The sequence below is a fragment of the Papio anubis genome, chromosome 20, assembly GCF_008728515.1.
Source record: "Papio anubis isolate 15944 chromosome 20, Panubis1.0, whole genome shotgun sequence".
In the NCBI taxonomy this organism is placed as follows: Eukaryota; Metazoa; Chordata; class Mammalia; order Primates; family Cercopithecidae; genus Papio; species Papio anubis.
The window spans coordinates 43,799,989-43,814,929 of NC_044995.1; the positions used below are offsets into that span (position 1 = coordinate 43,799,989).

At 58.0% G+C, this 14,941-nt stretch overlaps 1 protein-coding gene across 2 annotated transcripts in view; it reads right to left on the reverse strand.

The window, feature by feature from the left end:
• EVI5L (ecotropic viral integration site 5 like) overlaps positions 1-14,941 on the reverse strand; it is a 32,845-nt gene that overhangs the window by 11,633 nt on the left and 6,271 nt on the right. For both annotated transcript variants that reach the window (XM_003914806.5, XM_003914805.5), the window contains exons 2-10: positions 6,775-6,958; positions 5,551-5,740; positions 4,460-4,684; positions 4,275-4,349; positions 3,523-3,648; positions 1,893-2,036; positions 1,700-1,789; positions 335-432; positions 185-245 (exon numbers count right to left, since the gene is read on the reverse strand). In XM_003914806.5, the coding sequence (XP_003914855.1) occupies positions 185-245; positions 335-432; positions 1,700-1,789; positions 1,893-2,036; positions 3,523-3,648; positions 4,275-4,349; positions 4,460-4,684; positions 5,551-5,740; positions 6,775-6,911 (1,146 nt within the window). In that variant the 5' untranslated portion in view covers positions 6,912-6,958. The remainder of the gene's footprint in view (positions 1-184; positions 246-334; positions 433-1,699; positions 1,790-1,892; positions 2,037-3,522; positions 3,649-4,274; positions 4,350-4,459; positions 4,685-5,550; positions 5,741-6,774; positions 6,959-14,941) is intronic.

Here is a 14,941-nt window from a genome sequence, read left to right on the forward strand (position 1 = left end):
GGCGCTCACAGCTGGCCTAACAGGTGAAGGACGGCGCAGGTAGGCCGAGGCCTGTCCGCCAAGGACGGCCGAGTCCGCCTGTGCGCTGGGAAGGCCCGCCCCCTAGCGGCTGATCTTAAAGTACGGAGGGCAGCCCCCAAGGGCCTCCCATGCCTGTCCCCGCCCCCCGGGTCCCTAGACTCACTTTGATCTCGATCTGCTCCTCCATCTCCTTGCTCTTCATGGCTGCGTACTCCTTCTCCAGCCTGCAGAGCGGGAGGGCCCCATGGTTACTGTCATGCCCTCGGGGGTCCCCCCTTCCCACCAGCACCCTGGTTGCCCAGCAGGCACCGACCTCTTCATCTTCTTGGGGTTGTACTTGACCTGGTAGGCTTTGAGGACCAGCTTGTCCGGGCAGCTGTCGAACTGGTGGGGGATCACTCTCTGGAAGTACTGTGGGGACACAGCCGGTCACCAGGTCACCAAGATGCAGGCCCTGACCACTGGGGACCGCCCGAGCCCTACTGCCCTGGAGGGGGGCAGGAACCAGTCTGCCCAGGATGTCGCCATGTCCTCAACGCCGTGTCCTCAGTGTTTGAGGAGCACCGGAAAGACTGAGCGTGAGGGGAGGGAATGGGGGGCTGCCTGCAGCCAAAGCCTTAGTTTCCAGAAGAAAAGCAGGCAGATGCTGGATGTGGTGGCTCACGCCTATAATCCCAAAGGTTTGAGAGGCTGAGGTGGGGGAAATCGCCTGAGCCCAGGAGTTTGAGACCAGTGTGGGCAACATAGTGAGACCCAATCTCTAAAAAAAAAAAAAAAAAAAAAAAATTCGCTGGGCGTGGTGGTGTGCACCTGTGGTTCCAGCTACTCAGCAGGCTGAGGCGGGAGGATTGCTTGAGCCCAGGAGGTGGAGGCTGCAGGGAGCTAGGACTGCACCACTGCACTTCTAGAGCAACTCCTAGGCCACAGAGCAACTCCGACTTTAAAAAAAAAAAGAAAGAAAGAAAGAAGAAAAAGGAAAAGAGAAAAGCAGGCCAAGGAGGCTCTCCTGGGAGTGAAGGCTGAGGGTCGGGGGGTCTGACACAGGGGACCTTCGTGGGGGAAGGAGGACGGGCATGCTGGGGGCCTTGGGCCTGTGCAAAGGGTTAAGGTAAGCAGGTGGGGGACACGGCTCCCGCACCCGGCCCAGCTGGCCCCCTCTGGCAGCTGTGGACAATGCCTGCCCGTGTTCACGGACACAACCGTGGCCTTTGTGCATTCTTCCCTGAAGCACCAGCTGGAGGACGCTGGGAGGAGGCAGGGGCCTGCACAGCAGAGAAGTGGCGGTGGGAGGCAGGCTGGCCAGCAGCAGGGCCTCCAGGCAGGCCAGGCCGAGGCGGGGCAAGGCATGAGGCTGCCTAGACCCCTGCACTCCCTCTTGTGCCCTCACCAGGCCGGGGGGCAGGGTGGGGATGCCCTCATGGTCAGCCAGACTCATGACCTGCCATCAGGCTTCGGGGAACCTGCAGGGTTGGGGCAGGAGGTGGGCAGTGGGGCTCCCAGGGCTCAGCCTCCTCAGGGAGACCTCAGGGGAACAGAGTGGATGGAAACAGATCAGGGAGGTCAGGCACGCCACCTTCCACCCTCGAAGCCAGGCCCTCTCTGTCACTTGCGAGGGCATCCTGTGACTCGGAGCCCCTGGTTGGGGGCAGCCCCACTGGCCCTGGCCCTCCTGGCCCACCTGGGACATCCCCTCCATGTCCAGCTGCATCAGCTCCGCCTGGTTCACCTGCAGCAGGGCGAGGCCCACTCGGAACACGATCTCTAGCCCCTGCAAAGGCAGCAAAGGCAGTGGGAGGAGGAGGGCAGGGAGGCTCCTGTTCCAGCCACCCGCAAGGGGCTCTCTTCCCTCCCCAGGCACCGTCGGTCCTCACCTCATACATGAAGATGTCGAAGACCCGGGTGGCGACGGGGAGTGGGAAGGTGGTCAGGAACAGTGTGAGGAACCAGGATGAGGCGTACATGGATGTGTGGAAGCTTTGGGAGCGGAAGTGGGTGTTGAGGTCTGGGAGCTGCTCCTGCAGGGGTGGGAGGCCAGGTGGGCACAGTGAGGGGGACGCCCTCCCACCGGGGGGTGCTGGGCCTCAGTGTCCCTGCCTCCAGGGAGCCTTCCTGGACCTGTGCTGGGCAGCCCGAGGCTCCCTTCCTGGTGTGCCCTCAGCAATCTGTCTGGGGGAGGCCGAAGCACCCCAGAGCTTTGAGCAGCATGGGGTGGGGACAAGCAGGGATGGCAAGAGCTGTAGCCGCCTGTGTGTGTTGGGGGCCCACCCTGGGTAGGCAATGCCCTTGTGGCAGCTCATGGGGTCCTCACGACAGCCTGAGAGGGTGTGTCTGAGGCTGGGGGAGTTGGATCACTCCTCACAGACACCCTGAGAGCCAGAGGTGGAGCATGGGCAGGTGAAAGCCCCTGGCCCTGGGGGGAGCTCCCCCTCACCTTGTTACATGACCTGCCAGTTGCTGTACCTCCCTCGGGCCACAGCATAAAGCTTTGTGCAAGCTGTGTTGGATTGGCCTGAACTCTAGACAGCCGGAAAGTGGCAGATGGCTGGGGAAACTGAGGCTGAAGAAGGCATTAGGATCCCGGGCTTCCTCCCAGTGCCGGGGGCTCTCTGCACCCTCAGTTTGCAAGCTTGGCTGTGGGAGGGCTCTGCTACCCAGCCTGGGGTGGGGTGGCACCTTCTCTGCAGCCCAGGCCTCCTGCTTGTGGCACTGCCAGGCCCCCTTAGGCTACAGCACTGCCCATGCTCCAGGCCCAGGGAGTGGGGCTGTCACATCCAGAGATGACTGCACAGCCCCACCTGCCATGGCAGCAGAGGCAGGCCGGTGTGTGTGTGTGCACGCGGATGTGTATATGTCCGCGCACAGCCTTGGCGGCTCTGTCTGCCAGCCAGGAGCAGGCCCTGCGGGGGCTGCTATTTATAAACAGATGTCTGTGGCTCTCTGGTAATCAGGCAGGCAGACAACACTTTCCCTCCTTCCACCACACTCTGGAGCAGACAGGGAGGTGGCCGCGGCTCTGCCCGATGTGAGCCTGCCCCACCCCTCTGCCTCAGCGGCCCTGGGAGCCCCCCTTCAGTGGCGGCTCTCCTGTCCCTCCAAGCATCCTTCAGGGCAGTGAGGCATGGGGAGAGGAGTGCCTTTTGGAGTTGGAACATCCAGGTGTGATTTCACAGCTTAGAATTTTCAGTCCAAGAGATGCCCGGGTACGGCTCGGGGTGCCAGCCCTGCCCTCCTGTAGTTCTGCTCCCCCGTGACCCTGCTCACCTGTGGCCCTGCCCTCCTGCGGCCCTGCCCACCTGTGGCCCTGCTCATCTGTGGCCCTGCCCACTTGTGGCCTTGCCCTCCTGCGGCCCTGCTCATCTGTGGCCCTGCCGTCCTGCGGCCCTGCCCACCTGTGGCCCTGCCCTCCTGCGGCCCTGCCCACCTGTGGCCCTGCTCACCTGTGGCCCTGCCCACCTGTGGCCCTGCTCCCCTGCGGCCCTGCCCACCTGTGGCCCTGCTCACCTGCAGCATGTACTCGAACTGATAGATGCAGAGCCCAAGCTCAGCCATGCTGGGCTTGAAGAGCTCCCGCAGCCGGTACTCCTGCATCAGCCGCACGAACACACAGAAGGCCTCCTCTTCGGGCATCTGGGGGGATGGGCAGGTGGGAGGGCTCAGGGCAGTGGGGAGGAGCGTCTCGCTGCTCATCAGCGCCCTGGGGTAAGGGGCCTGTGTCCATGTTGGTATCTGGCTCCCTAGATCCTCACAACGCACTGCTGGTCCCTGTGTCCCCACTCGCTGTTTTACTGATGGAAAACCTGAAGCTGAGGTCACCTGTCAAGGGCCACTTGGCGGGAAACAGGGAAGCTGGACTTGAACCCAGGGCTGGCCACTGCCAGTACCCACCTGGTTAGGACACCTCCTGTCCACTCCCAGCTGCGTCCTCTCTCCCTGTCCTAAGCCCCCCAGTTTCTCTGGAGGAGAGCCCCAAGGCCCATAAACACCATGCTGGATGGCCTAAGTCCCCAGTATGAGGTCCCTCCAAACCCTGTCTGTGTCCTGGATGGTACAGCAGACAGGACCCAATCAGACAGGTGCCACTCACTGGGCCTTGGCCTGGGGACTGGCAGAGATCACGGGTGTGGATAGAGAGGGAGGATCTGCCTCTAGCAGGACGCTGGGGGGAGGACACGCCACTTCTGTTCATCTCTTGGAGGCCGAGCCCAGCGTGGGCTGTTGTCTGGCAGGATCTCAGCCACCCCCCAGCAACCTACCTGCATGAGGAGCAGGCCCACGATGAAGGCGCTTCCCTGGCAGTAGCCCACCTCCCGGTCCACCAGCGAGTATGCCTGGAAGAGAGCGAGTCCTGAGGGCAGGGTCCCGCCGTCCAGCACAGCCGGTGAACTGGGGAACTGCTCCTTCCTTTGGGACTGAGGGAGTGGGGAGCCCTGGGCCTCACCTTCATGACATTGAAGAGGACCTCCTGGCCCAGGCTGTCCTGGCCCTTGAAGAACTCGTGTTCTGGGTAGGTGCGGGCAATGTCCCTGCGGATCAGCTTCTCGCACGGCGAGGACATCTTGAGCAGCTCAGAGTACTGGTTCTTGACTGGCATGTCCGTGGCGCTGCACAGGAGCTGCCACACGATGGCCCGGAAGTGGTGTGGGATGCCCTTGCGGATCAGCTCCTGGCCACGGGAGTGGGAAGCCGGGGCTGGACTCGGTCTCAGTGCAGCCTCCCCGTGGCCACCCAGCCCGGCTCCTCAGGCGTGGCTCGTTCAGGCCTCGAGTATGGCACAGAACTCATGGTCCCCAATCCTTTTTTTACCCCCTTTTTTTAGAGACAGGGTCTCATTCTGTCACCCAGGCTGGAGTGCACTGGTGTGAACATAGCTCACTGCAGCCTTGAACTCCTGGGCTCAAGCCATCCTCCTGCCTCAGCTTCCTGAGTAGCTGGGACTACAGGTGTGCACCACCATGCCTGGCTAGTTTTTAAACTTTTTTTTTTTTTTTTTTTTTTTTGAGATGGAGTCTCACTCTGTTGCCCAGGCTGGAGTGCAGTGGCGTGACCTTGGCTCACTGTTACCTCTTGCCTCCCAGGTTCAGGTGATTCTCCTGCCTTAGCCTCCCAAGTAGCTGGGATTACAGGTGCCCACCACCACGTCCGGCTAATTTTTTGTATTTTTAGTAGAGACGGGGTTTCGCCACGTTGGCCAGGCTGGTCTTCAACTCCTGACCTCAGGTGATCCACCTGCCTCAACCTCCCAACGTACTGGGATTACAGTCGTGAGCCACTGTGCCCCCATTCTTCGTGGGCACTACAGGGCAGCAAGCACATGGGCACCTGAGGTGCAGGGCCTGTCCAGCACCACCCTCACTCACTCTCTCCTGTCCCTGTGCCCTGGCAGGATACTCTGAAAGTGCCTGCACATCTCCACTGCTGCCACTGTGCCCAGGCTGAGGCCCCACAGACCCTGGCGCTGCCCGGTGGCTGAGTGACCACACCACCCGCTCACGCCGTCGGCCCTGCCCCGCTTGCCTGGCCGTCCCCCACCTTGAGCAGCTTCTCCTTCCTGCGCCGCCACTCCTCCCACTCATTGGCGATCCGGCCCCACAGGATCCACGTGTCCTCCTCCAGGTGGCTCAGGTTGGAGGAGGCCGAGGAGCTGGACACCAGTGAGGAGCCACTGTTCCGCCGCGAGCCATTCATGGAGCGCATGGACTTAGAGTCGGCCTCCAGGAGCCTGGACAGGAAGGGCCAGCGGAGGGGCACCAGTGACTCCCTAGGGACAGGGATCCTTGGGGAACCCAACCCATCCTTCTGGGGGTCTCAGAGGACACCAGGGATTGGGTCCCTCTTGTGTTTTTTTTCTTTTTTTTGAGATAGAATCTCACTCTGTTGTCCAGGCTGGAGTGCAGTTGTGCGATCTCAGCTCACTGCAACCTCTGCCTCCTGGTTCAAGCAATTCTCCTGCCTCAGCCTCCCGAGTAGCTGGGATTCCAGGTGCATGCCACCACACCCGGCTAACTTTGTGTTTTTAGTAGATATAGGGTTTCACTATGTTGGTCAGGCTGGTCTCAAACTCCTGACCTCAGGTGATCCTCCTGCCTCGGCCCCTAAACTGCTGGGATTACAGGTGTGAGCCACTGCCCTCAGCACCCCCTTTTTTTTGAGACAGAGTTTCGCTTTTGCCCAGACTGGAGTGCAGTGGCGCAATCTCGGCTCCCTGTAGCCTCTGCCTCCCGGGTTCAAGTGATTCTCCTGCCTCAGCCTCACAAGTAGCTGGGATTACAGGCACACACCACCACGCCTGGCTAATTTTTGTGTTTTCAGTGGAGACAGGATTTCACCATGTTGGCCAGGCTGGTCTCAAACTCCTGACCTCAGGTGATCCGCCTGCCTCGGCCTCCCAAAGTGTTGGGTGGTGTGAGCCACCACGTCCAGCCTAAAACCTGCATTTTAAACGGGTGTGGGGCCAGAGGAGGAAAGCAGGAAGGCCCCGCTCAACTTTCCCTCCAGTCCTGGCTCCATCAACCACGGGGGATCCACAGATTCACTTGACCTCCTAAACCCTCGGTCTCATCTGAACGGGGTGGGGACACGTATGTTCAGCCAGGGTTGGGGGGATGAAAGGAGGTGTCCCTCGTCCAGCATCTGGAGGTGGCTGTCACCTTGCACACACTGGGACTGGCTCTGAATGTGAGGGCACCTGGGAACTCCTGTGGGGGCCCAGGCTGCACCCCAAGATTCCACCCCATCCCCAAGTCCCCAACTCACCGGTTCTGCTCTTCGAGCTTGGCCAGCAGCTCCAGCTCATCGGGGCTAAGGTTCTCAGAGTCAGAGGTCGGGGAGCAGGTGGGGGCCGACAGGGCCTCCTGGGATGAGGAGTCGGGGCTCAGAGTGGGGCTCGCCATGGTGGGTGGACTTGTTAGCCGTGAGCGGGGTTGGTTCACAGCTCTGTCTGGGGGCCAGAGACACGCGTGGTCGGCATTGGGTGGGTGCCCATTCCATCCTGCCTGCCCACTCTCGGGACATTTCCTCACCCTGGGCTTCCTACCTCTGGTCCACCCCAGTCTGTGCACCCCTCATCCCCATGTGCTCCAGCCCAGCTGACAGCCATGCTGCCCCTTCTGTTTGAGACCCTGGTGATTGGGATCCCTGTCTGTCTCATCAGGCCGGACGTCTGGATGGAGACGGGAGGACTGTTGCCAGGACGTGAGCTGTCCTGCTGTCCCTGGGAAGGCAGGCCAAGGCTCAACTCGACACCCCTAAGGCTGGAGCAGGGCCCAGAGCGGAGGCTCCCTGTCACACGGGGCTCCACGGACCCTGCTGGGACCTCGGGGTGCAGGAGCCTCTGTTTTGCCAGCCCTTCCTAACAGCTCGGTCCCCGTCCCCTCTGCGGCCTGCCCTGGGAGTCCCACATCAGTGTCTGACTCTCCCCATCTCATCAACCAAAGTGGGCTGCTGGCACGGCCAAGAGCAATTACTCTCAACTGTTAATTGTCTGGTGCTGCCAACGGCCGGAAGAGTCGACTCCCCTTGGGCTGGGAAGCCAGGGACGTGGCAGAGTGCTGGGAATCTGTGCCCTGGCAGACACAGAGCCAGAGCCGTGGGCTCCGATCGGTATCCAGATCTTTGCCTGCCACGTGCCAGGCGAGTCCCATGCACATCTCTCCTATCCTTTTGCCGTGTCATCTGGCCTGATCCTTCTAGGGGCTTGAAGGACACTGACCTCTTGCCTTCTGCCAGCTGGAGGAGGCAGATCAATGCCGTGTCAAAAACAAAGGCCCTGGGCTCAAATGGATCTGTGTCTGAAGCATGGCTCCCCTCCACCAGCTGTGTGACCTTGGGCCAGTCACTTGGTGTCTCTGAGCCTCCGTACGCTGAGATCATACAGGACCTAGCCTCAAGGGTGGCTGTGGAAACGGAGCATGTGACTGCACATACCGTGGTCAGAACAGAGCCTGACACTCAGCGACGGCCCCATGGACATTGGCTGTCACTGTCCATCCTGAGGCCAGGGCTCCTGGGTTCTGCTGTGGCCTGTGTGGGGACTGATGGCCAGGGGACCCCTAGCAGGGGGCCCTAGGGGAAAGGGACGGCTATGGGAGTGGAGGCAGCGGCTGGGGAGTGTTCCTTCATGCTTCTTCCTGGCGAGCCCAGGCTAGCCTCCAGCATCTGGGAAGATGGGGATACCTAGGGTCCTGGCGGCAGGAAGGAAACCCTGCTCCCACCTCTTTATTTGCACGGCCCCTCATGCCCGCCCACTGCCCGGCACGCTCTGTAGCAGGAGTCCGCCGTGTACCACTTAGCCCCATCTGACCTGGCTGACAGCTCCACCTACAGAAGGGGCCTCATTGGGTCCTTCGAGTGGGGATATCTGGACCCCCAGGCGGCAGGGGGACAGTGGCGGGACCACAGCAGACCACTCTATACCTGCCTGGCTACCACTGGGTCGCTGGGTACCTTCCACAGCCCAAACTCAGCCCCCAACCAAGCCCTGAGGGCCCACGGGTTGGGTGGACTTGACCCCGGCCACTGCAGTCCTCCTGGGATGGGGTTGGGGGAGGCGCGCCATTCTTTTTTCACCGCATGAGGACCAAGAACCCGCCTTCTCCAGGCCTCTGTGGCTCCCTAGGGCCGCTGGCTCTACCTTGGGCCCTCAAGTGTTCCCCTAGTCTGCTGGGTGCTGAGGGTTTTGGATTTTGGGGAGCAGAAGGAACTCTCTCATTGCCAAGTGGGCCGGAGCCACCTGCCCTAAAGACCAAGCTGCTGGGCACCACCTAACCAGGAGTTAATCATTCCTCAGATGGGACAGTGGGGGCCGCTTTGGGGCCTCCCACAGAGTCAAAGTCTGCCAGGACAGAGACGGGGGCTGTGGACAAGAAGTGCTGATGAAAAGAACCTCTCGGGTGGGGGGCGGGGCTGGGAGGGCAGCTTCAGAGCAGTGAGAATGGGGAGGAGGTGGTGGAGGTGAGGCTGGAGCTTCAGAACCACAGATGGAGTTGGGGAGCAGTGAGAGCTTCAGAACCGAGGAAACCCAAGCTCAGGGCATCAACCCCACCCAATCTCTGCCGGAGCCTCGGTTTCTTTTCTTTCTTTTTTTGAGACGGAGTCTTGCTCTGTCGCCTAGGCTGGAGTGCAATGGCACAATCTCGGTTTACTGCAACCTCTGCATCCCGGGTTCACGCGATTCTCTCGCTTGATTACAGGCGCGTGCCACCACGCCCAGCTAACTTTTCTATTTTTAGTAGAGACAGGGTTTCACCATGTTGGTCAGGCTGGTCTCGAACTCCTGACCTCGTAATCTGTCCACCTCCGCCTCCCAAAGGGCTGGGATTACAGATGTGAACCACCGCGCCTGGCTGAGCCTCGGTTTCTGATTTTAAAAATCCCCAAATCCCAGAGCCGTCCACTAGCAGAGGTTGTTCAGCTATTTATCAGGAATGTGTGTGTATTTCATACAGGAAGTGAGTATTGTTAAATGCGCTTGGGGCTGAAGCTTGCAGTCTGAGAGGCAGGAACCTTCTGATCCCACCAGAACTTTCTCTCCACTCATCCCCAGACTCTCTCAGTGGAAATCATCCTTCTGAAGCGTGTGTGCATGCACAACGCACATGCTCTCTTCACAGCCACCCTCACTCCCTCACGCATGTACATACATTCACACCCACCATCCATTCCATTCCATTCCATTCCTTCTCCTTCCATTGTCCATTCCATTCCATTCCTTCCATTCCTTCCATTCCATTCCATTCCATTCCATTCCCTTCCACTCCATTCCATTCCATTCCATTCCATGTTCATTCCTTCCTTCCACTCCATTCCATGTTCCTTCCATTCCATTCCATCTCCTTCATTCCATTCATTCCTTCCACTGATCCATTCCATTCCTTCCATTCCATTCCATTCCCTTCCATGGTCCCTCCATTCCAGTCCCATTCCATTTCCATTCCTTCCTTCCATTCCTTCCATTCCATTCCATCCATTCCATTCCTTCCATTCCATGTTTCCTTCCACTATTCCATTTCCCGTGACACACACTCTCACACGAACCCACACTCCAGGCACACACACATTTCCACCCATCTACACACGTAGCTCACACACGCCTGCTGGAGCAGCCAGCAGCCTAGGAACAGAGGCTGGCGGGTTTGGGGTGGAGGCCGGGCCTGCTAGCCTAACTCTGGCAGAGGCCCACCACCCTGCAGGTGCCGCTGACCCTCGCTGGCTCAATCCTCCTTTCAAGGTGCAGTGAGGAGACCACCTGAGGCGACCACTGTCTAGGCAGAAGGAGGCGTGGGGAGTGAGACGGGGGGAAGTCCCATCCTCCATCCCCATGCTGGGCCGGGCTGAACCTTGGCAGCCACCCACTGGCCTCTGGGTCTGGGGGTGCATGACCTCTCCATGTCCTTAATTTCAATGCTTCCACATCCTTTGCTCCTCAGCCATGGAAGGGGTCGGCGGACACATCCCTGCCAGCACCCACTCCAGCCACCTCCACAGGGCCACCCACAGCTGAGGGAAGCTGAGCCAGGCCAGAGCACTGGAAGGGGCTGTGCTCCGAGTTTGTGGGGGCCGTGGGGATGGAAGGTGCACGGAATACTGGAGCATCTTTGCTTCCCTTTCACTTTCTCCCTCCGGGGGCACTTCTGGGCACGCTTCCTCCTTCCACAAGCCCCCTCCACCACAGGGGGACTGGGCTCCTGCTTCCCTCCTGCCTCTGTGCAGGACTTCCTCCAGTCTCCCATGGCATCTCTTCCTCCCGAGTCCCTCCCAACAGCCTTGAGTGCTTGACGTGCCCTTGGGACCTCATTCTTGGGAACCGTGACCAAAAGAGTATGTCCACCAGCACTTTCCTTTCTCAGGGCAGCCAAAGTTGCCAAAGTTGCCAGAACAAACTCCATCAGCCCTGGCCCACCCCATTCCATGTTCACACACACTTCACACACCTACATACATGCACACACTCAACACACACACCCATGCACATTCACACACACAGTACACACCTCATACACATGCACATGACACGCTCACACACTCAGGCATACACACATACTCTTTCACACTTCTCAACACAAAACATACTCATTGACACACACTCTCACACGAACCCACACTCAGGCACACACACATTCCCACCCATCTACACACATGCGCTCACACACACTTCCTGCGCGGAGCAGCCCTTGGCCCCTGGGAACAGAGCGGGTTTGGGGTGGAGGCGGGCTGCTGTCCTAACTCTGTGGGCGGCCCTGCACCCCACCCACGGTGCCATGACCCTCGCTGGCTCAATCACTCCTTCCTGGTGCTGACTGAGGGCCACCTGAGGGCCGGCCACTGTCTAGGCAGGAGATGTGGCGGGGAGTGAGGCAGGGGAGGTCCCATCTCCATCTCCCCATGCTGAATGGGCACAGACCTTGGCAACCCACCCACTGGCCTCTGGGTCTGGGGTCGCAGCCTCTCCATGTCCTTAATTTCAATGCTTCACCTCAACTGCTCCTCAGCCATCTGAAGGGGGGTCATGGACCCTGTCCCTGCCAGCACCCACTCCAGCCACACCTCCACAGGGCCACCCACAGCTGAGGAAGCTGAGCCAGGCCAGAGCACTGGAAAGGGGCTGTGCTCGGGGGTTGTGGGGGCCGTGGGGATGGAAAGTGCTGGAATGCTGGGCATCTTCGACTTCCCTTTCACTTTCCCTCTCGGGGGGCACTTCTGGGCACGCTTCCTCCTTCCCTAAGCCCCCTCCCACCTGGCTGACGAGGACTGGGCTCCTGGCTTCCCTCCTGCCTCTCTGGCCAGGACTTCTCAGTCTCCCATGTGGCATCTCTTCCTCCCCGAGTCCCTCCTTGGCCTTGGTCTTGATGCCCTTGGGGACCTCATTCTTGGGGCTTAAATGACCAAAGGTATGTCACCAGCTTTTCCTTTCTCTCAAGAACTGGCCAAAGTTGCCAAAGTTGCCAGAACAGCTCCATCAGCCCCTGGCCCACCCCCCATTCCATGTTCTGTGTTTCCCCCACTGGGGCAGGAATCACACCTGCCCTCTTGGAGTGTCCGGGGCAGAGAGCAAGAAACAATCACCCAGACCCTCCTTCACAGATTTAGATAAACGCTTGCAGTAAACAACACGGTAGGATGGAGAACAGTCAGGCGGTTCCTCAAAGACTTAAACACGGCCAGGCACCGTGGCTCAAGCCTGTAATCCCAGCACTTTGGGAGGCCGAGACGGGCGGATCACGAGGTCAGGAGATTGAGACCATCCTGGCTAACACGGTGAAACCCCGTCTCTACTAAAAAAAATACAAAAAACTAGCCGGGCGAGGTGGCAGGCGCCTGCAGTCCCAGCTACTTGGGAGGCTGAGGCGGGAGAATGGCGTAAACCCGGGAGGCAGAGCTTGCAGTGAGCTGAGATCCGGCCACTGCACTCCAGCCTGGGCGACAGAGCAAGACTCTGTCTCAAAAAAAAAAAAAAAAAAAAAAAAGACTTAAACACACTGTCACCATGCCACTCGGCAAATCCACTCCTAGGGCTCAACGTAAGAGAATGGCAAACATCTGTTCACAGCAGCATTATTCACAACAGCCAAAAAGCAGAAACAATCCAAATGTCCATCAACGGGTGAATGGATCAAAAAAACATGGTCCACCCAGACAGTGGAATATTACTCAGCCATGAAAAGGAGTGAAGCACCGAGACAGGCCACAGCATGGATGAACCTTGAAAACAAGGTGCTCAGTGAGAGATGCCAGACACAAAAGGCCACACACTGTGTGGCTCCCTTTATACGGAATGTCCAGAATAGGCCAATCCATGGAGACAGAAAGTGGATTTGTGGTCAGCAGGGGCCAGGGGGAGAGAGGAAAGGGAAGAAACTGCTTGTAGGTACAGGTTTCTTTTTGGGGTGATAGAAATGCTCCAGGATTCGATAGTGGGGGATGGTTGCACAACACAATTGGAATAAATGCCACCAAACTGTAAGCTTTAATGGGGTGAATTTTTTTTTTTTTTTTTTTTTTTGAGATGGAGTTTTGCTTGTTGCCCAGGCTGGAGTACAATGGCAAGATCTCAGTTCACCGCAACCTCTACCTCCCAGGTTCAAGCGATTCTCCTGCCTCAGCCTCCCGAGTAGCTGGGATTACACCATGCCTGGCTAATTTTATATTTTTAGTACAGACAGGATTTCACCATGTTGGCCAGGCTAGTCTTGAACTCCTGACCTCAGGGGATTCACTCGCCTGGGCCTCTCAAAGTGCTGGGATTACAGGCATGAGCCACTGCGCGTGGCCTAGGTTTGCATTTTAGAAAGACCCTCCGGCCCCCCATGCGGAGATGCTCTTCAAATTCAACCCTTTTGTGACAGAAGCAGCCCCTTGTCCTACTGCGGGTACATCTATCTGGGTCCCTGGTGCCACCTGCCACCTCCACCCACCCACTCTGGCCAGGCCTGGGTGTTCTCCTGCTGCCTTCTCATGTTCTAGAGTTCAGCCAAGCCTACCACCTACACCCCATACCTCACTCCCAACTGGCCTCTGCTCTCCAGGCTGGAAGCTGCTGTCTTTTTTTTTTTTTTTTTTTGAGACAGAGTCTTGCTCTGTTTCCCAGGCTGGAGTGCAGCGGTATGATCATAGCTCACTGTTCACTACAGCCTTGACCTCCTAGGCTCAAGTAATCTTCCCGCCTCGGCTCCTCAAAGTGCTGGGACTGTGCCCAGCTGGTTTGGCCATTCTTTCTGTGAAACCTTCTCTGTCAACCTCCGTTCTTCCAGCATCCTGGCTCACTTCTCCCCTCTCCCTCCCTGAAGACACCCACCCCCCACCTACACCCAAGCCCAATGCACAGTCTATGGCAATTATTTCTATACCTGCCTGCCTGCCTGCCCTATGGTCATGCACAATTCGAGGGCAAAAGCCTCTCTTCTTAATTCTCTATTCCAAGTCCCTAATGCACAATCTGGCATTCCATACATGCTCAACAAACGTTTGTTGAATAAAGGAAGATGAAACTTTCCATATCCCTCAGGCATTTTATTTTATTTTTGAGACAGGGGTCTCGCTCTGTTGCCCAGGCTGGTCTTGAACTCCTGGCCACAGGGGATCCTCCTGCCTCAGCCCAAGTCTATTTTATTTTATTTTATTTTATTTTATTTATTTTATTTTTTTGAGACGGAGTCTCGCGCTGTCGCCCAGGCTGGAGTGCAGTGGCCGGATCTCAGCTCACTGCAAGCTCCGCCTCCCGGGTTCACGCCATTCTCCGGCCTCAGCCTCCCGAGTAGCTGGGACTACAGGCGCTGCCACCTCGCCTGGCTATTTTTTTTTTGTATTTCTTAGTAGAGACGGGGTTTCACCGTGTTAGCCAGGATGGTCTCGATCTCCTGACCTCGTGATCCGCCCGTCTCGGCCTCCCAAAGTGCTGGGATTACAGGCTTGAGCCACCGCGCCCGGCCCCAAGTCTATTTTAAAAATAATAATAAAGGCTGGGCATGGTGGCTCATGCCTGTAATCCCAGCACTTTGGGAGGCTGAGGGGGACAGATCACTTGAGGTCAGGAGTTTGAGACCAGCCTGGCCAACATGGTGAAACCCCATCTCTATTAAAAATACAAAAAAAAAAAAAAATTAGATGGGCATAGTGGCGCATGGCTATAATCCCAGCTACTCTGGAGGCTGAGGCAGGAGGATCGCTTGAACCCAGGAGGCGGAGGTTGTGGTGAGCTGAAATTGCGCCACTGCACTCCAGCCTGGATGACAGAGTGAGAGACTCTGTCTAAAAAAAATGAAAAAAAATAAAAATAGAAATTTCTGTACAGTGTAAGCAGAAAAGCCAACGACAGCTTTAACATACAAGTACCATATGGCACAGAGAGTCCCCTGAGTAGGCTGTAGAGGAAGAAGGATTTGAACTTGGATTTCTGACTGTACAGCCTTTGCCCTAAATCCATGTG